Source organism: Chelmon rostratus, chromosome 9, assembly GCF_017976325.1.
Source record: "Chelmon rostratus isolate fCheRos1 chromosome 9, fCheRos1.pri, whole genome shotgun sequence".
Lineage (NCBI taxonomy): Eukaryota > Metazoa > Chordata > Actinopteri > Chaetodontiformes > Chaetodontidae > Chelmon > Chelmon rostratus.
In genome coordinates, this window is record NC_055666.1 from 24,817,518 (window position 1) to 24,844,868 (window position 27,351).

The 27,351-nt window shown below is 44.0% G+C and overlaps 1 protein-coding gene across 2 annotated transcripts in view; it reads right to left on the reverse strand.

The window, feature by feature from the left end:
- Window positions 1–1,974: 1,974 nt before the first annotated feature.
- The window catches only part of ankrd50 (ankyrin repeat domain 50), a 35,074-nt gene continuing 9,697 nt past the window's right edge, over window positions 1,975–27,351 (reverse strand). The window contains exons 3-5 of one of the 2 annotated variants that reach the window (XM_041944260.1): window positions 21,638–21,870; window positions 4,039–7,583; window positions 1,975–3,733 (exon numbers count right to left, since the gene is read on the reverse strand). In XM_041944260.1, the coding sequence (XP_041800194.1) occupies window positions 4,042–7,583; window positions 21,638–21,870 (3,775 nt within the window). In that variant the 3' untranslated portion in view covers window positions 1,975–3,733; window positions 4,039–4,041. Of the gene's footprint in view, window positions 7,584–21,637; window positions 21,871–27,351 lie in introns of both variants that reach the window. The other variant, XM_041944259.1, reaches the window with a different exon arrangement.

The window sequence follows — 27,351 nt, forward strand, 5'->3', positions numbered from 1 at the left end:
GTGTTCATCTAAGTTAATTGATTACTGCACTACATGAAACTGAGTGTGTGGTGGTGTTTCCACCGCAGTAACTGTGCATAATTAGGGATACGATCAAAAAAAGGAAAATGAGCAGTAGTAATCTCACCACAGGAACACAAATGCTCTTTCTCAGCCGTGTTGTGCTGTGAGCTCACTCATCCTGTCCTCGAATGACTGAAGATACGTTTGAAAATGCATCGTTCTTGTTCATTTTGGGCTCACGATGCTTCCATTTTACAATTTCTTCTCCTGGTCTCACACTGGAGCCTTGTTGAAAAAGACTAATGTGTCACTGTCTTGCGGCAACATCTGTACTCTGTGGTGATGAGCTATACTGAAACACAACATATGTGATCACACACAGAGTTGGAAACAAGACGCCAGGCACACAGCCGTGCCGAACTGCAAAGATATCAGTGTTTGCATTCTTGTGAAGTTCGTTCTTCCAAAGGCAAGCTGGGAAAAATGCTCCACACAAGGACAACAGCATTTTTTGATTTGATAATTACCTTGAGCCAGTTTGGAGCCACATATATGCCGGTTTTCTGTACAACCGGGCAGCTGATTTCACTCCAAAAAGTGCTAATAAGGAAAAATCTTTTGCAGAAGTGTTTTTCTGGAGTGAAAACCTGCACGCATATGGCTCTCGATGGCACATAGATGAAGGCCATTGGGTTTAAAATTGCGTCTGGAACAAGTCGGCCACAACTGTCGCCATGTTGTGTATGTTGCGTGGGAGCTTGTCAGCACTGTATCCAAAACAAGGGCATGGGTGGAGAAGAACCAGATGTGGCCATTGGCGAAGGTTCATGAGGAGATCCTCCAAGCTTGGACAGTACATACTACATGACATCAGTACCAGATGGCTTGCTCATTAACACCCACCCTCTTAAAACATACTGAAAAGGCTGTGCTTAAAGTCCACTTTAGCTGCTCTGGCACATTTTTTCATGAAGTGTTGGGTGATGGTGATTAAGGCAAATTAGTCAGTGTAACAACTTTGTCATATCCTCAGTCTTTGAGCCAACAGCTAAAATGCTGCTAATTCAATTACATGCATTTGAAACACAGCTGAAGTTAGTTTCTAAAATGTTTTGCATATATTTCAGATTTAAATGTCATAATATATGCTTCATAATGACAACCAAGGAATCCAGCTGCAGTGCCTAATAGATAAAATGTGTCATTTTGTAAGATTTCCTAAGATGTGTATTAAAATTAAGCAAATCTTCAAACCATTGAGCTATATCTGTATTTCTCTCGCAGCTCCTGTTTGTCTGAGATGAACTGAGTGAACTGGAAGGGGGGCGGCGAGAGTACTTGGCACACTTGTCTGTTCCACTTCAGCTTGATCCATGTGTTGTGATGCCTGCAGTGTCCTGGTTTGGCCCTCCACCATTAAATGACCAACAGTGGGGTAGGTATTAACAGCATAGCCTGTGGTTTCGCAGGCCCAATGCAGGGGGGAAAAACACTTCAGTGGATAAAAAAATGCCTCCGGATTCAAAGGAAACAAGAGTTAGCTGATACAGGAGTGGATATCTACAGGGGAAAAAGTAAAGTCACTGCAGATTTGTCCATTTCTCATTGCTGAAATTTCCCTCTCAATCACCTATTTTGCTTTTTTTCCTGTCTATTTTATCAGCTAACTTCAAAAAATGGCCAAAAAAGTCAATGGAGCATCAGTTCTAACACAACCTTTTCAGCCCCAGACATATCAATCATTCAGCCTTGAATTTCTAAGTATTTGGCACCTTGACTAGAAAGATGAAGATGTGAAAAATTGCCTTCAGCATAGCTTCAGATACCAGACATCAATTTAAAAGTCCTCCTACCCCCATAATGAGAAGGCCTTTCACTGTCGTAACATTTATTTATTGCATTCCTCAGTTCTGTGCATTTTGTTGATATCCGGCCCTATTTACTGAAGAAGAAATCTGCAAAAGATTTGTTTTTCAGCAGTAAAGCAAATATGTTTATTAAGCACTTTAATATACATCAGAAAATTCCACTTCATATAATACAGGAATTCTTTTAAATGAAAGTTGAATGTACATGGTAAGCTATTTACAATCCAATCACTGACAGTCAAATCAAAGATGACAGACAAAACACAGTCAAGACAAACAAGATAACTGCTTAATAAGACTATACAGTATGTTTCCAACACTGTTTCTAGACCCGATCCTGCCTTGAATCCTTCTATTGACCCTTCATGGCATACGTTTGAGCTACTGTAGTACTGAAGAGCTGAGAGCTTTCACTAGGGCTTATAAGTGTTGTGCATGCGATAGGTTTCTACTCCCCCCAATCCCAGTTCTTGGCAAAAAATAGCTCACTGTTGACAATATGAAAAGCCTGCAAAAATATGACACAGTCTGTAAACGCTAACGCAGCTCCAAACAGTTCATGAGAAACAGATGTTCCAGTTCCCTCAGCGTCACAGTCGAGCACCTCCTCCCCTCCATATCCCGCGGGGTTAAGTCCTGTTGAACTGATACTCAGCTTCTCGCAGGGAGAAGGTGGGACAGAGTCACGTTGTTTCAACTTTGGCTTTACAACTCGGCATTTCAAACAATATCATTCACAGCTATGAGTTGTCTTAATGGCTGAACCCTTTTGAGCCGTTTTGTGTCATGCCCCTGAAAAATCCAGCAGGAAATTACTGGAAATTAACCACATGACAAGAAGGAAACAAAGCTTGAATTTTGTTTCTTGCATTGCAGTAGGTTATACATGTAACTCTTCAGACAAATGCAATTTTCTAAATCGCTGCTTTCACTTGAAATCGCTGCATTTAGCACCAAACTTCTGCTGACGGTACACAATGGGTTATTTAAATATTTTTTATGCACACACAAAATAACAACACACAAGCAACTGAAGAATCCCATAGGGACAAAATGAACGTGGTTTTTTTTTTTTTTTTCATTTTCAATGAACCTCCCTCTTTCTCGGATATTTGTAATAATACACAAACGCACAAAGCCAACAAAACTGGGAGTCCAAAATAACTGCAGGCAACTTCTGAACACAGCACCATGGTAGAGCGTAATGCGACACAAAATGCAGCAAAAGTGGCTTTTTTCCAAAAATAAATATGCTTGTATATACTTGTGAAGTAAACTGCCATAGCTATTAACATATTACACACAACATAGGTTTAGCACACTGATCAAGGTTAACACAGATTATTTGGGGTCTCTAGAAAAGGCAGACTATCAATGCGCTTAAATTCATACCATGGCATCACTTACTGTTATGTCCTGTGGTTTGTGACAATGTACTCAGTGGTACATTGCTGTCAGTGTGAAAAAGTAGACCGAACAAACATAATATAAAATAATAAAAAAGCATTGGTATGTTTCTCTCAAACAATTACTTTGATAAAACATGGATGGGATACAAAGTGAATAGAACAAAAGCATGTCTGTCATTTTACTCTTTTAAAAGTGCATACACTGTTCATTAAATAGCATTACATTAAATTAAAATGATAGTTTGCATGAATACATGAAGAAGGCTGTAACAGATGTAGGCACATCGATGTATCAGTTCACGTAAGCCTTAGGCAGCAATCAACAATCATCCCTAGGTATTATTTTGAGGTCTCCCACTGATTAAATAAATCTAGTATTTTTTTATGGAGATGAAAACAGTTGCTTTGGCACATTCCCTCCAATGTCTGCATGACGAATGGCATTCAAGACATCTGAAACAGTACAGGAATGACTTGGGTTAATGTTTTGCTTGGGAGGAAAAAGTTGGCTTATCCAGTTTGAGGCATTCTTCATGCAAGTCTGATTAAATCCAACTAATGGTGGTCGTGTTGAGTGCAATCCATTATCAACTAAAAGTCAGTTATTGGCCTCTATATTAGCCACTGTAGATGAACAGACAAGCCAAAGTCTTGCCTAGGTGCTGTCACCCTGACCTTAATTTCAACTTTGAGACAAATGCTTGATGTATTTCAACAAGAGCACATACTGGAGGACTATTTTGAAATGTATCTCTTACCAGCTATAATGGAGTCTCCTTTTTGTAGTTAAACCCAGGGTCTGATCCTTCAATCTGCAGTTTCAGGGCTTGTTTAAGGCTTAGCTCGGTTTCCCCTATGGGATAGTTCTCTAGAACATCCTGGTGGCCTCTGTTCTGGACAGTCCGAGGAACTGATACCCTACTCAGGAAAACCTGATTACCCTGTAGATGATAGTTGGGGTTGGTCATGATGCCATTCCTCTTCTTCTCAGAACAGCTCTGCTGCTGGATAAAGAATTGATCTTGGCCTTGCCCCCTTTCCTGCCGAATTGAACCACCAATCATGATCTTGCAATGGGGATCCTTCACCGCAATGTTCGCTACTGATTTGTTGAGGGCAATCCTCTTGTCAAACTGTGTCATCTCGTACTCCAGAACCTGACCTTGGGTTGATCCGCTGTTCTTGGCTTTTTTCTTGTCTCCCAGTGCTCCTTTGCTATTTGATGTCCCATTTCCGGTCTTACTTCCCTTTGTTGACTTGAGACTGGGTTTTAACTGAGACCAGTCAAAGTCATTGGATGGAGATGATGGCTGCTGACCAATGGACTTAGTCGTAGAGGAAGGGGACACAATAGACTGTCTGCTCCGGCTGCGAGGCAGTGAGTGCTGCTGGATTTGTTCAGTGAATGTCAGTCCATGAAAACTGTCGATCGGCACAGTCTGTGCTGTGGCTGTGGACGATGTGGTTCTCAAGGAGGAGTTCTTTGAACTCTTGAGGGAATTATTTGATAGGGAGGATTTCTGTCTATCTACTGTGGAATCAGGAGATTCTGATGGTGAACTGAAAGCATGGACAGGTCCGTTGGGTAGACCACGTCCAGACGACTGCATATCTCCTGCCCCGGTGCTGCCAGAGCTGCTTGATTTGATGGTGAGGGACTGCATTTTACCAGTCACAGCCAATGGGGTTTTTTCTTCCATGGTGTGTACTGGGGAGGGATTGCAGCCATTTAAAGTTGTGGCCCCATACTTTTCCAGAAGTTTTATGATCATTGAATGGCCGCCTTTTGCTGCCACTCTCATTGCTGTGCGTCCAAACTGATCAGCGTGATTGGGGTCGGCGCCATTTTCAAGGAGTATTTGCACAACATCAATGTGACCCTCTTGTGCAGCTATGCCTAGTGCTGTTGCTCCCTGGTTGCATGTATGATCCACATGTGTGCCATTCTCTATCAAAAACTGCACAACTTTTGTGTGTCCTTGCCATGCAGCAGACTGGAGGGCAGATCGCTTCTCATTGTCACAGGCATTCACATCAGCGTGATAGTTAATCAGCAGCCTCACCATTTCAACATGCCCTTGCCAGCAGGACACGTGGAGGGCCGTTCTACCCTCAGTGTCACAAGCTTCCACATTTGCCCCGTTTTCAAGGAAATACTCTGTCATGGCCAGCTGATTTTCAAGTGCCAATATGTAGAGTGTCGGGCGTCCATCTGCGTCTTTGTAATCTATATCAGCGCCGTGGCTCAGCAGCAGTTCAACAATGTCCCTGTGGCCTTCTAGCGCAGCCACCCTGAGAGCATTCCTTCCATCATATCCCCTCTCGTCAATGCATGACTTGTTTTCCAGAAGAATGTGCACACAGTCATAGTGTCCCTCTTGTGCAGCTAATATCAGCTGTATTCTACCATCGTTATCAACCTCTGTACAACGAGCACCTTGCTCAATAAGGGCATCGCACACTTGCCGGTGGCCCTCAAATGAAGCCATGTGTAGCGGGGTCCAGCCTGCATCATCCCTGTGATTCTCGTCCAGACCTCTGTCCAGCAGAGTTCTGACCACCTCCACATTACCCTGAGCAGATGCAATGCTCAGCACAGTCCTTCCCTCACTGTCAATGCTATCCACAGCAGCGCCCCAAAAAAGTAATGTGTTGACAACAGAGGCATGGCCCATTGATGCAGCAGCAAGAAGCGGAGTACGACCATTGTTGTCTGTGTGATCCACATCAGCCCCACCTTCCAAAAGAAGATCAACTACATCGACATGTCCTTCATAGCCAGCCACAAGGAGGGGAGTCATGCAGTCTTTATCACAGTGGTCAACCTCTGCTCCCCTGTCAATCAGAAGGCTCACAACAGAAGCATGGCCTTTACTTGCAGGAACACAGAGAGCAGCGACTGAAAGGGCAGTCCTTCCATCCACATCTTCATGATTAACTTCAGCCCCATGATCCAAGAGGTGCTCAACGATTTCTCTGTGTCCCATGTATGCTGCAGCAATGAGAGCTGTTCTTCCTTCATTGTCTGCCTTGTTGACCTCAGCCCCATGCTGAAGAAGGTTCAACACTATGTCTTCATGGCCTCCCCAAGCAGCAGCTCTCAAAGCAGTTCTACCATCAGCATCAGCACAGTCCACTTTGGCACCAGCATACAGCAGAGCAGATACAACCTCTGAATGTCCGCCCCAAGCTGCTGAGCGTAGTGCCGTCCATCCATCGTGATCTGTGTGGTTTATGTTGGCCTCGCAACCAATTAGGCAGTTGACCACCTTAGTATGGCCCTGCCTCGCAGCCAGAGTAAGTGCCGTTTGTCCATGGTTGTCTTCCAGCTCCATGTTTGCCCCTCTAGATATTAGCAAGTTGACCACATCAAGGTTTCCACTGTATGCAGCGTTGGCCAGCAGAGTTCTCCCACTGGAGTCATACTGGTTCACAGATGCCCCGTTGTCAAGTAATGTCCGTATCGAGTCCTCTCTTTCGAGGGCCTGTTGCACAATACATGACGCATGGTCGTCCTCATTGTTTACATGAGCTCCAGCTTTGACCAAAAGTTGCAGGACCTCCTGTTCTCTTGGTATGGAGGTGGTCAGAGAGTCTTTAGCAGGAGTTCCATTCCAAACCATCCAAAGAGCCAGATTAAATGGCTCAATCTGCAGATTGGAATTGACAAGGTGCAGTGCAAATTCCTGCACTTCAAGTGGTTTGAGCTGCTTTGCCCGGCAAGTATAACTCATGGCCAACATCCTATGTCCCTCTGCTGCATTGCATAAGTACTTCTGGGTGCAATGCTTAACATCCAGTAGCCACTCTGCAAAACTGTAGTGAAAAAGGATTTTAGTACTCCCAAGGCCATCAACCAACAGCTTGGAGAGAATGTCCATCTTTTTCTGAAACTCTTCCATAGTCAGTGTCATGTTTTTGGTCCAGACTGCATGGTACAGTTCCTTGACCGTGAGTGGCCTACAAGTGGCGAGGATTACATTAAGGATGGGCTGGACTTTGGCAAACTGTTTTCTGACAAATAGTCTCTGGCAGAGCCACAGATAGAGGCCATTGAGAGTGCCGGGGATGTCACGGATTTCACGAAGCATGATAAAGTTCTCCACCACGCCATCCAGCACACGCTCCAGGTAGAGGAAACAGCCACTGCTTTTGATGTGGAGTTGGTTGAGCATCTCGGCTGTCTCCTTGGTCAGGTGCTGCCTCAGGGCCTCCTCCTGGTCCAGCCTGTGGAGGATGTACTGTTGCACATCCTTTACAATGTAGGCCTTGCGCAGATCATCAAGGCTGATTTTGCGGAATCCTGAAAGAAAATAAATGGCCATTAGAGAACTAGAAAATAAAAGGCATATTAAAATTATAATAATTTGGCCACTGTTTGAAGAATATGAAAAGATGTAAAGAATAAACATAACAATAAATGGCAGTGGCTGTAGCAATCACAGTTGTTCATGATGGGTAGCATTACTTTCCCCTCAGTATACCTTGAGTCATTATCTTGAGTCTGACCTTGAGATCCTACCCAGTATTTATCCTCTGATCTTGTACCTTTGGATAGTTAGAAAATTAAAGGTTGGCTTAACCTAAGACAAAGGATAATCAACAGTAAAGCCATGTCGTTAAAGAAAAACCTTTCAGAGGAATTGAGAGCATAACCCCTCTGGCTGCTGGAAGCAGACATGAGCAGCAGGAGTTCACAATCAGTTCAGCCTATAAAGAACTAAGCAAAACAAAATCATGTCAGTAAGTGCACTAAATTGTGCCTGATGCAGAGGCAATTTCAGCTGTAATAATTTAGAGTGAGCACATGAGAGGATAAAAACAGCAATAATTTCAGTAAATACTGAAATAATGAATACATTATATTAAACTTGTGCTGTTGCTTATCCATGTACTGCAACATTCAACTGCGTAAATACTCATAAAAAAAAACTAAAAAAAGGAAAAGCACTCGAACCCATCTATTGACTGCAAAGGTTATTAACACCTAATCAGCAGGAGCAAATCTGTGGCAAAGGCTCAAGAAGTACAAGAATCAAAATGGAGAAGAGCAAGGGAGACATCATTTCAATGCCTGTAGCACATCAGTGGTCTGTAAAACATTTCTCCAGTGCCTCACTTATTATCGTGCTACATGCTCCCAGCACAGACCTTTAGAAATCCTTCTGAAAAAAAAAAAAAGGAATTATCACAGTGGGTCTTAATGAATGATCTTTAATGGGAATTCCTCTCCAAGATGTGGAAAAATGGCTCCATAATGGCCTCGGCTAATGGGCATTAAGTGAACTTTCCTCCACGTTAAAACAATCTGTTCATGGTCTGTGTGGCAGAAAGAGCATTCTGCATACCTCTATTTACACTTCCCATGAATCTGTGCATTACTGGGACAGGAAAACAATGTCACTAGAGGCGCTCTCAGTGTTATTGACATACAGTATTTTACAATGACTAACAGGCCTCCAACCCTGAGAAACGTAGTTGCATTCTTCTTCCTTAAAAAGGTGCACTTTCATGCCAGGCTGTGCATGGACTCGTTAACAGTGACCTTTTTAAAGTGAGGTAATTAAAGATTTAATTTTAGGCACCTCATTATTGACTGAACCTTTTATGTACTGACAGGAAACTGCTCTTAGAGACTGTTGAAAAGAATCAACAACAAAATTTAGCAGCAGCACTTTCATCTTTAACAGTTTGCCGTGATTGCTTTGATTATATAACACAACGTTTCCCTGTACATAATGTGAATCAGACTCTGTCACCAAGCCCGAGGCAGTGCTCTGTTCATCTGACTGCTATTGTGTGGGTAGAAAAGGCTATGAAATCTTACTCCACACAGGGCCAGTGCTCACCACACCTGGAAGCCAGATAACAAACCTGATGAGTTTAGGGAGAGTTCCCAAGCAGGTACTGACAGTTTGGACAACAGATCCTGGTAAACAGAAGGCGCGATGGGTTTTCTTTATCATCTGCTTCTGAGTTTGTTTAAGATAAGCACGCCTCCACCAACCGTCTCACAACGACCTTCTTCTACTTTGTCCTTGAGGCCTTAGTTATGTTTCAAGCTGTAATAAAACTAATGAAATGAAGGCATTCACACTGACTGTCTTTAATTACATTCACTTATTATCATGATAAATGGCAGAAAATAAGAATCAAGCACTGATTTTAATTCTAATAAATCACACCTTCCAGTTGGACGTTCTTATAGGCACAAATTACCATCCATAAAATATTTTATGACAGTTTCTAACCCTGGACAATTAGGGGGTACGTTTTTGGGATTTGTGGCTTTACTGTAGTAGTCATTATATATGGACAGACAGGTTCAGCCTCACAATGTAACCTGGGAGAAAATATATAGATAAATGTAAAAACTCCACATGCTTATTTTGAATATTCATTTCTACAGATCAAATTTAATGTTTTACAAGGAGGCAGCTGTGCAAAAGGTTTAAGTTATTACAGCTGAAAAGCATCACTCCCCAGCATTATGGCGTATAACTGCAAACTAAAAACTCAACGACCCTAACCCACTTTCAGCCTGTCATTGTTTTCAGCGACCGAGTACATTTTCCACCCTCCCTTCACCCACTTTTGTACCAGCTCCCGCTCCAGTCCTGGACAAGTCACAGTCAGCATGCACAGCAGCTGTAAGTAAATAAAAACACTCAAGCATTTCTAAAATCTTTGCTCCAAGAACCTCTGATTACTCATTACAACAGAACCACGGGAAGACCTGTAATGTAATCGTCGATTCTTTCAAGTTTGCATGAAAAGACACAGAAACACTTGAAGGTACCTAATGATCCTAATGTGCATTCCTGTCCTCAGTGTACTCACTAGTCCTCTGGCTCAGACTCAAAGCATTAAAGATCAAATTTCAGCCTATCATGCAATCAGAGGATTTCTCACTCCTACTCCCTCATTTTCTCCAGCCGTTTGTTTCATTTCAGGTCCTTAATGGTCTTTTGTTTAGCTTGACGGCAAAACTAGCTGGTGTACACTCTTCCTTCACCTTTCAAGCTAATGCACAATGACGAGTGTCTGAGTCGACACACACATAGTAGCACATTTTTATTTATAATCAGCGTTGAAAGACAGACGCCTGGTGTGATCTCCTGTCTGTGCGACTCCGGCGTCACGGACTGGTCCTCCTACTTCTACTGGACCCAAGCCTTCTTTGGACATTCTGGGTTTGCTCCAGTTGGGACAGGAAACCCACTAGCTGAGAGGGGGGGAAGAGGCCACTGGAGGGGAAAACAAGCACCAAAAAAAGAAAAAGAAAAAAGAAGACCAATAAGAAAAACTATTTTTCAAGCAGCTAGTGGCTTCAGCAAAGCGTGACATTTAATATTTTGTCTTGATGTAGATTGTTCTATTCACACAGGGACTAAGAAAAACAGCGAGTGTGCATTACAGCCCAATTCTGGAGATGTTACTCTATCATGAATATTTTCTCAGGGGAACAAAAGAAAAATGCTTCGGCGCTGTAGTTTATGATAAACAGTTTCTCCTACATTCCACGGTCGCTGACACACCAATTATGAAGATACAATGACTAGGAAGGCTGGAGGAGGGAGGAGGAGACAGAAATTTGACTGCAGCCACCATGAAATAAAGCACTTGCCTTGATACAAAAAAAAAAAAAAATTTCAATATACAAGAAACAAAAGCAGCTCCAGCAAGAACACAGCAAAAAAAAAAAAAAAAAGACCTCCTCTTTCAGTCGGAGGGAGATGAGCTACAATTTCCACTTTAGTCATCAGCAGACATCACTTCATAAGGCTTGGATGTCAACTGTGAAGTCATGGCATTATTACTGCCCTAAACCTGCAGATAAAGCACTAAAAACAACCACAGGGGGAAAGTCGTCCAACCTGTATTTGATGACTGTGGTGTAACAGGAACTACTATTAAGTACTACACAAGAATGCAAGAACTCTCATTGGCTACAAATGTTCAAATGCCTTCCAAGAACCACTTTCTTTCTTTCCAAAAGCTAACAGTCATGAAGGCCTAGGTTTTGCACCGTTAATAAGTGGGCTACACAAACTCTAGCTGAGTATTGTGTGTGTTCAGGCTTTTTATGTGTGTGTGTGTGTGAGAGAGAGGATGGTTCAGAGTCTGAACAAAAGCGAGTGCTAAACAAGCAACAAATGACACATTCATCAGGGTGAGGGATGCAGCTCCCGAGTACAGGCCTCTGAGCCAGCTGCTGCTCGTTACAGAACTGGATACCAGCCACAGGAGACAGAGCCCCGCGTACAAAAGAGGGACTGTTTGCCTTCTAGATTAATTTTTCAGATGACAAACGAGGCCGCGTGTGTACATGCGTGTCGAGAAATAAGAGGTCCGAGCCCGTCGACCGGGATTTCAGCACGGCAGCGTCTCCGATTCGGCGCGTTCTTTGCGAGACACCATCTTAGGTCATCTGATCCATAAAGAAAACAGAAACCCAAGCCTCGCTGCCCTCTCCTCAGGCTCTCCAGTAAACCCGCGCTCGACAAACGTCTGTTCGACAGCTGCGGCGTTCCCGGCTCCAAAAAACACGAGAGCGCCAACCTCCTAAACACAAGTATGTGGATGAGAGTCAGCTCCAACGGTCTGCAAACAACAGTCCTTTGAAAAGAGTGCTGCTATTTAATCTTTGAAAAATCCTGTAGCGTTCCTCATTTGACTGCGCGCGCTCTCTAATTTCTACTCCAACAGACGACTGGAGATAACACGTTCTACTTTATCTTGGATAAATGTGGCTTATTCACAAGTGAGAAAAGACAAAGCCAGGCACTGAGAAGCTTCGACTCTAATGGGGCACTAATTCAACTGAGCAAAGATAACTGTTGCAGGAGAAAATCATTTTAGATTAGCAGCTTCATTTTACGTGCACCGTGTATTTCCATACTACACGACCACCGGGCGAGGCGCTGAAATGATTACACTTTAACAATTAATTCACGTTACGCTACAGGCAAAGCACATGAAAACGCTCCTGCCCAAACACGCCTCTTGCTGAATTTCAAACGGGACGTGAGAGGGTTTCCAGTCAAACCTGTTGTGCGCGGCTGAGCGGGGCTGACGAGGCGAAGGGTGGAGTGAACAGGAACACGTTTGACACACTGAAGCCCTTTTCACACATGGAATACTTAACATTGCTGCCTTCATCTTTCGCGGGTGATTATTTGGACGTGACAGGAGAAAGAGAGAGAGAAAACAGCTGTGAGATAAAGAAGTTATGATAGCTCTCACCGGCTGCATCACTCATGGATTTTAAAACTTATTTTGCCACTGGGGCCTTAATTAATGACCGCTGTGACTGCGAGGGATGCTCGCCCACGTTTCAAACAGTGAAGCTACTGATACGTTTTCACATCACTTTAATGTTGCTGGTAGCGAGATCTGCTGCCTGGTTTATAACATCTGAAAGCACACAGGCGCTGAGTGACAGGCCGAGAAGTTGAGACTCTTGTTCATTCATGCAGCTGGCATGAATGGAAATACATGCAGAAACTGTTGCTTAGATCATTATTGTTAGAGGGCTGTTTTAACTACAAGAGGAAAAATCGTTTTTACGGACTGATCTGATGTGAGAAGATCGATCTCATTGCTTTAAAATTGCCTCGTTTATTAAACTGATTTTGTGCATAAGAGACGATGGTTGAGGTGATAAATTCATTACAATAATCCCAGAGGACGTTTAATCTCTCTCTCCCTGCATATTTCACCTTGTGTTACAGCAGCGTTGACTTTAATCCAGCAGCATTCATTTCAAACTGATGCAAATCTGACCTTGTGAGACTGTTCTTGCAGCATTTACGTAAATGTGAGCAGGGTGTTTATTCAGACCGACATGTTACACTGCCGCCAGATTAACGTGAGGGGTGCATGTCTGCATGAGGCCCGCTTTTAGAGGTATCAATCAAACCACCTGCACAGAGAATAATACATCAGTCATATGTGCATCTATGCAGAACACACCAGAAAACGTTCTTTCTCTCACAACCGAAGAAAAAAGTTTTGAATGACAGGAGCTCATTAAGACTGAGTCGTAAGGCTGTGCACCTGGTCGCATGTGTACCTTCACTCAATGCATCCCATAATAGATATCTACTCTAAAGAGAGTTTGCACTCTATCACAGAGCGTCTTGCAGCTGCACAGATGACGTTTGAAGAAATTCCAAAAAGAGCAGAAATAACTGAGTGTTAAGCCAGAAATATGCAGATCAAACAGAAGCATGAGTCAAACTGCCCATTTACCAGTTTCTGTAATAATTCCTCTTTTCATACCACGTGATTTAAAAAAGAAGTTGGAGTTTAAAAGGTTATATATCTAACTAGGTTCCACGAGTCCACGTACCATAAACATTCCCACTTGTCGATCTCAGTCGGCTCTTGTGCTGCTGGGAGTTTTCTGCCCCACACAGGATCAAATTTCCTCAATCGCTGCCCCTGTTTTTGTTCATCATTACACCGGCTGACCTCCCGGCGACCTCATTTAGCCCTACCAGCACATGTTTCCATTCACCTGCACAAGAAACGATTCAGTCAAACACGTCACTCGTGTTTTATTGGCCATCGAGTCAAACAAGCCATTATCTGCTATCAGCGTGCAGTGCCAGGAAGGTCTGGAAGCATTTTAGAAAGATCTCACGGGGAAATGTCCAGACAACAGTTCCAGCACGGGGAAAGCTGTGGCAGCTTGCTGTGGAATCAGCTACTTGCAAAGTCATCCTTGGCATGCAGGTCAAGAGGCAGCGTGGTATAAAAATCCCCCGTCTTTACTTTAGAGGCCTTTACCCCTGCAGCAAAACCAGCCAAAAGCACGCCAGGAATTCCACTGCATTTATTCTCACTAAAGATAAATTAAGTCTTAATTTAAAGACCCTTCAATTAAAGCAAAAACTGACAAGTCGTGCTCTGTACTAGAGCCTTGAAAAAAAAAAAAAATCTCGAGTCTATAAAAAATTGGCAGGGGCACGCCACATACCAAAGGGCATCACCTCGGGAGGAAAGAGGCCAGTCGGTTCGTCCGCCATGTTCACAATCATGTTACTGCAGTGCAGCACCCAAGGTGTTACAGATACAGACACGGTAGACCTGTAATTTGCCTGGCTGTCAGACTGCATGGTGGTAAATTACAGTATTCAGCGAGGATTATGGTCTTCAGCTCATCCAAAGTGAGGCTCAACATGCAGCCTCACAGACGACAACTCATACATGAATATGGACATAAATCAGCTTGTCTGTGTAAGCCAATTCCAAGAAAGGGGGAGGTGAGCTAATTAAATATGTCGTCCTTGCTCTTGTAAGCCAGGCATCAAGGCACGGAGACAATCAATACTGAAAGCTCCAAGAAGAGAGGACAGAGAGGGCTTTTATTATGCTTTGGTAGCATGAGGCATTTGTCGAATGTACTCTCTGGTTTAGTGCTTTGCAATTTAGTCTCAGGCCAAAGCGTGTTGGACTCATTTTAAAGTTCTTTTAAGTATTAAATGAAGACTTCTTAATTTCCAGCTCAAAGAGCGCCTTGGAGCTCCTTCCCTTTCAGTACTGAAAATTGTTCTTGGCATCTAATCTCTCATAAAACTTGTAATTTTATTTCGTAGTTAAGTTTCAAATTCATCTGTTGCCTTCGCACAAACACGCATCCAATCGGCTAAATGATGCCACAAAATGTCATTTGCTGGGGAGTCAGCGAGCAGAGCCATCTTTGTCTCTCTTCAGGGAGCATTCCACGGCCCAGAAGAAATAAACCATCCTCGCTGCTTTACGACTGTGTTTGTGTTGTCAGCCGGCCAGAAGATCTCGCGGTCCCTCCACTGAGGTCTCACATTTGACCAAATAGAAAGTGTACAAAAAAAAGGGGGGGGCGTTAAGAGTTTCGTTGACCTTTTTTGGCGGAGGAACGGCCGAGGCCTGAGATTCACGTGCGGGACAAAGGGCGGCTCAGAGAGGTGGAGGAGGGCGCATACTTTGAACAGGGCTGCTCTTTTCATTTCTCATCATTGGCGGTAAATCAGCTCTGTCTCTCGCCGGGTCGGGCAAAGAAAGCGCCATTCACGGCAGGGCAGAGTGGAGGTGGAAGATGTGGTTCAAGTCCTTGCCGGGGTGGGCTGCCCTCTCTCCGAAGAGACGCACATACAGGAAACAAAAACACAGGCCCACCCCAGGGTCGTACAATTTCCTGAAAGTAGCCGTGGAATTTGTAATGGCTTATATATATTATATATCCACTGCTATGGGAGAAGACCTGCTGATAACATGAAGAAATGTGTCATTTTAGGAAGGAAATGAGTAAAGCCCCCATCAAAATGCCTCACAGGATGAGTGTCTTCTCAAAGCGGCCACATGCTCCTGCAACATTCCTCAGACAGCGCCTGGAATATAACCGTCTTAATTACAGCTGTGATTCATAACAAACAGGGGCTTTTATGTGTGGTTTTGTATGTGTGTGTGTGCGTGGCTTTATTCCAAGTTTCTAGCTGGCACAACCCACAACGCCTGCCAAGTGCCCCCTGTGACCAACTGGAAGAACTAATAGCAAAATTGGGAACAGAATGAAAATAATAATGTTTTTTATGATGGTGGAAATCAATCTAATTGAAGTTGCTGTAACACTGCACAGCAGGAATGTGGTTGTTTAAGGGAAGCTATTATCTTTCATGGCTCCAGTAGCACACTGATACTATATTATTATAACTACTGGCACTGCAGTTGACAAATCCATGCCTTCTCCATCTTTCCTCATCCCTCACTCATGTTTTCCTCAAAATCCTAAGTACAGCTTGCACGAGGTTTTGCTTTGTGTTTCCTTTAAACTGGGCTGCGTCATTGTCATCTGCCTCCTCCTGTACTCAGGCATTAGTCACAACATGGGAGGAGAGACCTCAGTGGCAACAGCTCAGATCTCCTTCCGCGTGAATTTTGCCTCTATAGGGCTGCATTTTGAGAAAATTGATTTTATGAGCGATAAAGGATCTCATCGAGTCTGTTTTTGGGCAGATATGTTGCTACCTATGTGTGATCTGACGCCAGTGGGAAGATGACAGGAAAAGAGAGGAGAGGGATGAGTTTTGGTTCTTTGGGGTTTCATATTTGTAACCTTTGCTCATTAATTAAAAGCTAAATTAACCCATATCTACATATTTCTAGCACTTCTGTTGCAGCGATGTAGTCAGAGAGCTGTGGACGTGACCCCAGCTGGATGCCACAATGTAGGAAAGCAGGTTACTTACTCAAAGCTGCTCCGGACACAAGCATCAGTTTAAAAGCTAAAATATCACAGTAAAGGGTAAATGTACTTCCTGGAGCACAACAGACAGGGATACTTTTGCATACATGTGCTGCGGTCTATTTCCTGTGCTTCAACGAGCTGCCATCCTTCTCTCATCACACACACTTCTTCATGAAGCACATGCAGTACTCCCTGCTGCCTCTAGGCTGTCGCGCACTTACTACTTGAGATACAGTGACTTTGACAAGTGTGTGCCATAAACAATATTGGGCAGATGGTAGTCATTACAGTTCAGTGATGCCTCCACACGATAAAAAGATCACACACTAGGCTGGATCAAACGCTATGAGGGGATCGGGATTAAAATTAATCTGCAATTATTTTAATGAGGCCATAAGCGAAGTGATTTTTATTTTTTATTTTTTTTGCAAAAAACAAAGGGAGAGCCTTAAAAAAAAAACAAATAAATACAATTTCTGCTTCATAATATATTGAATCTTGCTTATTTGGCATTTGAGAAGTTTGAAGAGGCATTTCTGAGTCAGCAGGAAAAGTTTTGTGCAATTTTGAGAAATCATCACCTTTATCAGTTTTGTAGGAGTAAGTGAAATGATGAGAGTCGGAGGTATGAGCTGTTGAAAAAAATACGTCTGAGAGGCTGTTTCTATTTAAAAGCCCAACCCCCTGTCTCCCACCTCCACCCTGCCCTCTCTTTCCCTTTCCCTAGCTCTCCCTTCTGCCGGAGGCCTTGTTAAATTGGCACAGATTCTGCCTGACTCCCAACCAAAATCGCTGCCTAAGTGTTTCCACTCCGCTACCCCTATCATGGCCTTACAGTAGCACAGCACACAGAGGGGGGGTGTGCACAGCAGAGGCGGGCTTCTCTCCATAGGTCTGCAGCCACTCGGGACATAAAGAAGCAGCACTGACTTCAGTTTTCAGCACGAGCCTCCTTTAACACCTCAAGACTGATTTTTTTTAATCTCAAAGACGACGCATGAAGACCGAGGCTTCATCAAAACCGAGCGATCGTACAATGTGAGTCGGCCAGAGGGACACTGTGCAAAATTCTTCCTCCTCCACACACAAACAGAACAGCCTTTGTTTGCGAGGCTTTGGCCGAGCGGATGCGAGCGAGTCATTCTGCTGCAGAAGTCAGAATGCCTCCTTCTTCCTGCGCCGTCTCAGAGGTGTTGAAAACTTCCCAAAGCACATTCCTCTCTCTCTGAGACAGACACAAGGAATAACAGTTGAGCAAGGAAAGAGGAATTCAGAGTTTAGCTCCTGGGGACAAAGTCATTTCTTTCAGTTAAAAAAAAAAACCCATCCAGCTGACGCAGATAATATGTGTCAGACTCCAGTGAATTAAACACAAATCAAAGACGGTGAAACTTTCTGTTTCCTGCATTCTTCCAGGAATCTGAAGAGCAAAGACTTCTGGTCCAGCAACTTCTCTGCCGAATGACCTTCTGGTTAAAGGTCATTCCTCAAACTTTATCGACACTATATTCACATTACCACAAAGTTCCCATCACCGCAGACCAGAGTATACTGGGAAACCCACACAACCTCCACCCCAGACGAAATGGGCCGCTCGTATAAAATAGGAGTTGGCTTTGCACAGAGCATGAAAGTGGAGTCTTTTGGCAGGTCGCTGCCATCTCTGACTTGTAAACAATATGGAGGGTATTTTAAGGGGACACTTGGCCTCAATTTGATACTCTGAAGTCCTTTGGTCTATTTTAGGCCCACTGCTGCATGAATAAGAAGCATCCACGCTGCTGTATTCATAGTAAGACGCACAAGCTAATGGAGGACGAGGTAGGTGGGTGAATGTGTTTGTGTCTGTGTATGTGTGAGGGACAAAAAAAGTCGGCCTAGCAGAAGAATTTCCAGCGTCGAGGTAAAAGCGGAAGACCGAGTCCAGACAAAACAAAGACGGCGCTAAAAGCAAAGGCGAAGCGTCTCGATGCACAAACTCAAAAGGCTCCAGTGAAACGCGGCAATAATGAAAGCACTAAATCTAGAACAGCGTGTTCGCATAAACACGGCGACACAGGCAATTCTTAAAAAGAAAATCATCACATATGTCCTTCACTCCTCTCAGACGGGGGCATCACATCTGATGTGCGAGTCTGGCTCTGTTCAAAAGGACCTTTTTAAAACCGATTGCTGGGCAGTTGGAATAAAAGCTTTACGAAAGCTTGGCCATCATCAAGAGGCGGTAAAAAGGGAAAGAGATGAAAAACAAAAAACAAAGAAAAGAAAGATAACTGCTGTTTATCAGATTGTTCCAAGATGAAATTCCCTTCAAACCATATCAAAAACAAGAGGAACAGACAGCTCATCAGCTCGCAACATGAGAGGAGGAAAGGCAATCAGAGAGCAGCCTGAGACCATCTGAAGCAAGTTACAGATGAAAACTTCCCATTAGCATTTACATCAGTGGCATATATGGCCGTATATTCCCCCGGTGACTCCACTGTCAACTTTATGAGCAACTGCAAATGACATCAGATGATTTAAATCTATGGTTCGAGACAGCCACAGCAGACAGCGCGCACACACACGCACACACACACACACACAGAGGCAGGATAAACCAGTAAACACGATTTAATGCAAATTGCTGCTGAAAGGAAATCAAATATAAAACTTCTCCTTCTTCCGTCTGTGTTGTCTGTGGGCTCAAAGTTTTGGAAAATGCTGCGAGGATGCTTTATACTACGCTGTGATACTGATCCAGGATCTGATCTACCACGGGCACCTACGTAGAAGCTTTGATGTTGGAGGAAAGCGTGGGTGGGCATGTCTTTGTGATTATGCGGTGGGCAGCTTGCATCACAGTTGGTTTGTTGAATTAGATGCGTGACGCCCACAAAAGACTCAAAGTGAGTTCTGGTGTCCTAAAACCCGAGTCAACCCAACCACCCCCCACCCCCGACTGCCACTGTCAACACCGATCAGATCTCCACTCGTCTAAACTACACTTACACCAGTCTGACGCCTACACTTAAGATTTCACTTAATCCCCAACACTGCACCCAATCATTTACAACCTACTTTCAAACTCCATATTTGAGTTAAGATGCGAACAACACATGACAATCAGTCCATAATGGGAGACAGGTGCTGCGATAATGGTGACACTGACCTGCATCATGAAATTATACCCAATCAATACACAAATTACACCCATTCTGAAAGAGGACTGGAAGCCTTCGCTGTGACCTCTTAGATCCATGTGGCTCTTTTCTCATGACTGGAAAAAAAGCAGTTTGAACCGAGTGACCGGCGCTGCCTTCCTCACTCCATTTCAGCTATAAATAAAACTTAAGCATCTGACTATCTAACGCAGAGGGCCAGACACAGGAAGCCGAGTAAAAACACAGAGATGTTTTGGAAGAGTTTGAGCCTGTTTCATCCTAATTCAGACCAGTTAAAATCGTCATATTTTTTAAATGAAACAGGACAATGTTTAAGCACAACGATTTGACCATCTAAGATTTAAGAGTTCAATTCAGTAGACAGGTCAATTCATCAATCAATTAACAGCGACTGTTTTCTTAATTAATTGCTTAGTCAATAAATTGTTCAGTTTAAACCGGAGTCAAATTCCTTGTATGTGATTCTGATTCGACACTAATGTCAAAGAATCCAAGATGGCGGCTTCAACTTCCTTGTTTTGTCCAACAGATCAAAAGATTCTCATCTTACAAAGACAGAAAACAGCAAATCCCAACGCCGCAGGAGCTGAAACCACAAAATGTGGCTGCAAACATGACTGAAATTATCAACTGATCATCAAAATATTTGCTGATTATGATATCATATTACAGAACATACAGTTTTGCTGCTGACTGCTGCACATGGACATATGAGTTTGTGCAGGTGCGTTGTTGATATTTTCCTTTAAACCACCTCCCGCAGAAAGCCGGCTGGTCCAAACATGCCTACACTCCTGACCAGCTCACTTCTAGCTTACCTGCAGAGCATCTTCTGAACATATGCCAGCGACTGAATTCGCCGCCCACTAGAAGCTAAACGCTGGTCAAACCTGCCGTTTGCGCCGAATATCTGCAGATTCTGCCTGTCGAGAAACCATTTTGGATTTGTGTACATTTTACCTTCACATCATCTGAAAACGTCCCTACTGTCCACAACACACTTGGTGACAGAGATGAACCACAACAAGGTCGTACCTGTGTCATACAGGCTCCTGATTGGCTGCCTACTGCACTGCTCTGCACAGTGAAGCAGCTTCTAAACATCACCTAGAAGACCAGAACAAGACTTCTGTCTCTGTGCCACACTGTCAAACCGCCTGATATTATATGTAAAGTAACACTGAAAATGACAAATTACAGAAACTCCTGAATATTAGTGCAACATTATAAAAGCAACGTGTGGCCTGCTCAGCCTTGAACCTCACTTGATGCATCTCCTGAGTGGAGAGCGGCACAGAAGCGACCGCTGAGACTGCTGGGATGTTACGTAACGGTTTAAGAGGCGAGCCGAGGGCTCGAGAAGCTCCCACGTTGAGCGGTTTTGGGAAGGTAGAGCGGGTACACGCATCAGTGTGAGTCTGCGGAGGAGACTTCCTCCCACGCGGGCGGGTTGATTAATGCTAAGCCAGCTCATCACCACAGAGTAGGCTGCTGGACTGACAGGGAGATAATAGCAGCTGGTATGGAGCAGTGTCACAGGACACTAAGGAAGCACTGCAACTCTTACAGAGGTCTACAATGGTGACCCTAATCTCTTTGGGCATGCCGTGATATCAGAAAGCCTTTTTGTATCTGCACTATTTGAGCAGCCGTGACAGAAAAGAAGCCGCCGCAGTCTCTGTCTGTAACCCCATTTTCAGGTGAAATATATCACATTTACACAGAAAAATAGCTGCGACTGAGCGGAAACGAGCACGGAGAAGCCCTGACAGGTGCAAATATTGTCTCATCTATCAAACTGCCTTTTTACATCAGCTCAGTTCAGTCATGACGAAGGTATCACAATTATTTCCACAATGATGCCGCAAATTAAACCTGGTGGGTTGAACCTCTTCTCTCACAGGACGGACCTGAGCAGCAGCCACGCGAGTCAATCAGGAGGAGAGCCGGACTGTTTACCTGTGAACAGTTTGGTGATGGCCTTGTTCTGTCGCCGGGCGGAGCAGATGAGAAGCAGCCAGGGAGGCAGGAACTCGTGGTGACTGGCCAGGAGCTCGGCGATGGTCCTGGGGGAGCCGGGGGAGGACCTCTGCTCCCCCTCGCCCAGCTGACAGCCTTCGTCGATGGAGTCCACCAGCAGGAAGACGGACTGCTGAGGAGGCTTGACGCTCAGCAGAGGCAGGAGGACACATCTGAGGACAGCGGGAAGACAGAGACGCAAATGTCATCACGCGTTCAGATGTTTGACTAATTAGACAAGAAGTTTTAGTTTGTGTTATAGAAACATTTCTGTCAGACAGTTTCTGTCTGGAGGCAGAATACAGTCTCACTGGTCGAGGTGCAGCTGATAAAAGATGATTGCTTCAAAGTAAAACTTCAATGGTGAGCAGCAAACTGCTGTCAAATTAGAGCATAATTTTCTCTACAAAATAGGCAAATAATCATTTGGTTCCTTGCAGGAAGCAGACTGCCGTGAAAGCAGCGGTCTGTCTGAGTGACCGCCTTTCTAAAGGTCTTGTTTGTTGCTGTTCTTTTCAATGTGGTTCCATTACAACGTAAGTAGGGCCGCTCGATTGCGGCAAAATCATGAGCGCCATTATTTTGCTCAATACTGAGGCCACAATTATTTGACAAGATTATTTATTGACTTTGGAAATATCATGCATTCATCTGACTTTTAAAAAAACTTTAACTTTAAATTCAACTAAAAACATACAAAAGGTAAATGTCTTATAATAACATCTAATAATAACATCATATACAACAGAATACATATAAAGACTTATTTAAAAGTTGTATTAGAATGCTTTCATTTCTTATATAAATGTGAGACTGGTGAATTACATCTCTGTAGAGACGAACAGAATCAATACTGAACATTTAGCTTTATATATTGATGGCTAAACATCTGAATAGTGACTTTATTCAGTGATCTGAATGAGGAGTATAAGTAAGACGCTTGGATAAAAGACCCTCGTAGCTCATATATAACTTCAGAGGGAAAGTATCCATCAATGTCATATTCTGCCTGAGTCTGCTGGGTTTACTCGAGTAGAGTAACAGTTTTCCTGAACTTTATTTTAATGTAAAGAACATTATCATGTTGTATAAATAAAGAAAACATCATGAAAAGTCGTGTGTGTTGTTCCCAAACATCAAAATCAACTAAAATTCAGTTTGCTGATTCAGTGTCAGTCATGAAAATGTAAGTCGGGCATCAGTGAGGAATCAATACATCTGCCTGACAACATTTGGCTGCTGATTCAATCAGATTTTTCTATCTGACATGCAACTCGACACTCAGTCACGGCGAACAAGACAGAGATTTTCTTGAGGCGCATCTTTCTTTCTTCATCGCCCTCAATTGGTCGAGTGTGGGCGTTTAAATATGTCTCCATCCAACCCGAACTGCATCCGTTAACGGGCCCAGTGTGGATGATTTGAGCTCACAGAAACATCCAGAGACAGTCATTTATAATTCAGTGGCTCTTTTTGTGCGACAAAAAACTTTGCCCGAGAGCTAAATGTTCAGCCTTGAGATTAAATCAAAGACGTGGAGAGAAATGCCCAGCAACTATCACGATTCCAACAAATCTGCCTGCAACATAAATATCGCTGTTTGAATACGAGAATCAGCCGTGTGGTGACACAGCAAAACATCATGAATAGCATCTGTAGGCTAGCATCACATCAGCACTCAGCTGAGCATCCCCTCCCCAAAAAAACATTTTAAATGCCACATTAACATTTTGTCGACGGCAGACGAGGAATCTACTTGCTCCAGTGCTAATGTGCAACTTCACACGCTGCAGCTCGCTGCAGCCAACGAATGCATCTCTGTTCTGTGGAGTCGCATTCGTGCTGGCGAGACTTCTCTTCCACTGCGACTGCCGCCGACAGCTTGAAGCCAGCCATGAGACGTCCATTTGGGAAAATGTCATTTCCCAAGACTCGTAAAATTATTTCCAGCTCAACTGGCCGTGATAAAGGATCTGAGGGTTTCGTATTAGTGGCGTTTTAATCTGGGTCTAGGTTAATTAAACATTTAAAAAGGGGTTGGGAAAAAAAATCAATTAATCAACATGAAAACTTGATTCAAGAGCTGGCTTCGGGGCATCGTAGGCGTGCTCGCGGGTAGCTGTCGCGCAGATAAGATCGGTCACCTTGCACATGATGGGACTCTTCAACTACCACTCTTCCTTAATGGAAGTGGCATCGGTTGTAAGCTTTGTCATAAAGCACTAAAATACTGTTTTAATGAGACTTCCTCTGGATGCTCAACAGCCTGTCACTAAGCCTGTGGCTCCCTTTAAAGCATCTACCATCTTAGCCCCAAGTTCATCATCCTTAAACACGCAGGAGCGGCGATGACTGGGGTGAAGGTTTGTGCGCCTCTGAAGTACTGGGATACACAGAAGAGGGCATTTTATAATGGCTTCCACTTGAATGCCGCAGAGCAGTCCTGGTGCAGTTTTCATGTTCGACTAAAGTCATGCGCAGTTTATTTACTGCAACCTTATCAGCCTTTGACCTCACAGCAACAACGTGCAGTATGTCCGAGTAAAAAAATGCTGGGAAAGTCTTGCAGGGAAGCTGGATTGGAAAGGTTCGTGCAGGTGGTTTGTACTTTATAAGAGTCCTTTACATTCATTTTCAGTGCACAGATAACTTTCACTTCTTCTATATCATACCGACAGCAGCACTGCAAAACGAAACCATCACTCAACATTTCCCAAAATGGTTATTATTCTGGGATGAAATTAAAGCTGCAACCAAAGATTCTTTTATCTATTATGCTTTCTATTGACTGATTTTGTGAAAAGTCTAAAAGTCTAATCACAAGTTCCCACAGCCCACGGCAATGTCTTCAATTCGCTTGCTTTGTTGAACAAAACAATCCAAAAGCATAAAAATATCAAGTTTGTATTGAAAAAAGCAGCAAATTTGCACTTTTTAGAGGCTGGAGCTAAAGTGTTGCTTCCCCTGAGGTGGACACTCAACAGTAAAACCCGTGTTTGCAAAGCTTCTACAAACTTAAGCTTGAATTTAAAACTTTCCGCACGCAGTCTGAATCCTCAGCAGGACGCAAATCAGCGCAAACAGCCTCCAACCCTCACGCTTTGTCGTGACGGCGCTCAGCCTTTCAGAAACACGGTCAATCACTCCGTCTGATGGCTGCAGCCCGCTGAGAACCTGCAGCGCCATCTGGGAGCCCTGCCAAAAGGAATGTCCATCCACAGGGGTGGCTGTGTGCGAGTGCGTGTGAACGGCCGTGTCGGAGGCCGCGTCGCCCGCCGAGACAATCAAATCCACGGTGACAGCAAGTGGGCAAAACAAAGAGTCATTCTTCTCTCACAATTCGGCTACTTTCAGCCTGTCAAAGAGTCAAAAGACGAGGGCTGCAGACAAAGAGGACTCCACGGGACACTGGAGAGAAACTAAGCTCGGGAAAAGCTGATTTAGTTTGCCAGACAGACCTGCGGCCCACCTGAGCCAGAAAATTAAAAGTAATTCAGCCCACACACATAACGGTCTCAGACATTTGTACCAACTATTTTGGTTCTCGCTCAAATCCTCAACATATGCCCCAGCTGATGCCAATTGACTATTTAAGACTCAAAACAAGGGGAAGAAGGGGGATGTGAAATGCATCTAATGCACTCGCCATCTGTCGCGTTGTGTGCGCGACTGCAGCGGCCGTCGATCCCGCCGCAACGTGCAAAGTGAAGCTTTCAGCGTGACGCTTAGTGAAGACGTCTGTGCCGACAGGGCAGCGCCGGGCACCGAGCCAACGCCTCGCAAATTTACGCAGCTCATTTTATAGAGCAGGCGCAGAGCCTGAAATCCACGCCACACACCCAAACGCCGACCAGGACGCGGCAGAAGCTCGAGAAAGCCGAGGGTGAAATATAGCGTCCATTTCTCGGCCGCTGAGGAGAGGCCAGCTGGTGAGCCGAGCTCTCGGCTTCAGACGGATCGCCACACAGAGCGATACTGACAAAGCTTTCCACCACGATCAGTAGAAGACCAGAGAGGCCTTTTCATTAGAAGAACCCCCGTCTTTTTATTTAGTTTCGAGTGAATTTGGAGGAAGCCTGCTCAGCGTCTCTGCTAAGTCAGGAGAGCTTAGTGCCACGGAGCTGAACGACAACAGCTGACTCGTGCAACGCCTCGTCCAAAGTGAAATAGACAACTATCTCGCAGATTGTACCCTCGCACTTTCTTCTGCGATTCTTGCATTATGCATAACGCTACTGCAATCATCCCGTTCAAAGTAATCACACTGATGAGGACAATAAGAGTGACTGGCGGTGAGAGCAAATGTTCTGAACAGCCAGGCTCAGACACTTCGACTGTATTCCTCCATATGCTCCCGTTTCCTCCTCCGTCTGTTATCACCGCGCTCCAGTTCGAACTGACTGGATGAAAACCCCGAATCTGAGGTTTCATAACAGTTTGTGCTCAATGGTTATCTGATGAATAAAGCTTGTTTTAAAAGCTTTTAACAAATCAAGGGGTTGATGCAGAGCGGTTACAGCGGAGCAGAACTGCAGTTATGTAAGCTGCGGACAGACATATTTACATTAATTTGCGCTGAGAGCCTTTCATTAGACGGATAACCCCCCCGAGGATGTCAACCTTGCAGCAGTAAATTAGCTATTTTTCAAAAATACAGAAATAGTCATTATAATCATTTGTTCAAAAGAACTCAGAGGAGATTTGGGCGCCGTTTTAAAAAAAACCTTATTAAGCTCAAACAACATGCATCGTGACACAAAAGATCTTTAAACCATGCCGACGTTCTTTTGTTAAGTGCAGGACATCTCTGCTGACATGAAGCCGCTCTGCCCACGTTTCATATCTCACCGAGCTGTCGGCTGGATAATTACAGTCAGTTGCAGATTGGAACTTGTGAAGCTAAAAGTTCTCAGTGAGCATTTCATCTACTCTGTTTCTAGCCCCAGTGTCAGGCAGCGTCAGCCTCTCAATCACTCAGTGGGTCATCGACCACTTTGGTTAACCCTAATAATGTTGGTGACCCCTGTTAGCGCCATCATCGGGTCAACAATTGTGTGATTTATGGCTAAATACCTGCAAAACTAACAATATTCCCATCAGGCTCAGCTGTGCTTTAGAGCTAACTAGCAAATGTTTGCATTCTAAGACATAAGCTAAGACAGTGAAGATGATGCTTTTGCATTAGCACGTCAGCATCATCTCTGTCCACGTCATTTTTTATTAGCAAGAACAAACATCTGGACTCTCTCCTGAGCCCATGCACTAACATCCTTGATCTAATCATGTGTTCACAAAGTGGTGAACCTCGCTCCATCCTCACTGTGAGCGATTGAGCCTTTCCAGGATGCTCCTTTTATACCCAATCATGATCCTATCACCAGTCACCAATTCAATAAAGACGGACCATTTTATTCATTTATTAAGTTCTTGTAAGGTGCTTGTGTGATGGAAACATTAGAAACTGATGCATTTGATCAGTCTGTCTTTGTTACCTAATAAAAAACACATACTAAAACTTGACTTATCTTATAATAAAAGGATACCCAGCCCCACTGTGTTGAAGCTGAAACTCTCACACACGCTCCACGTCAGGCCACGCCTCAGTCAGTGATGTCAAAGCAGGTGTTTTCCACAAACGGTCGACAGGTGACCTC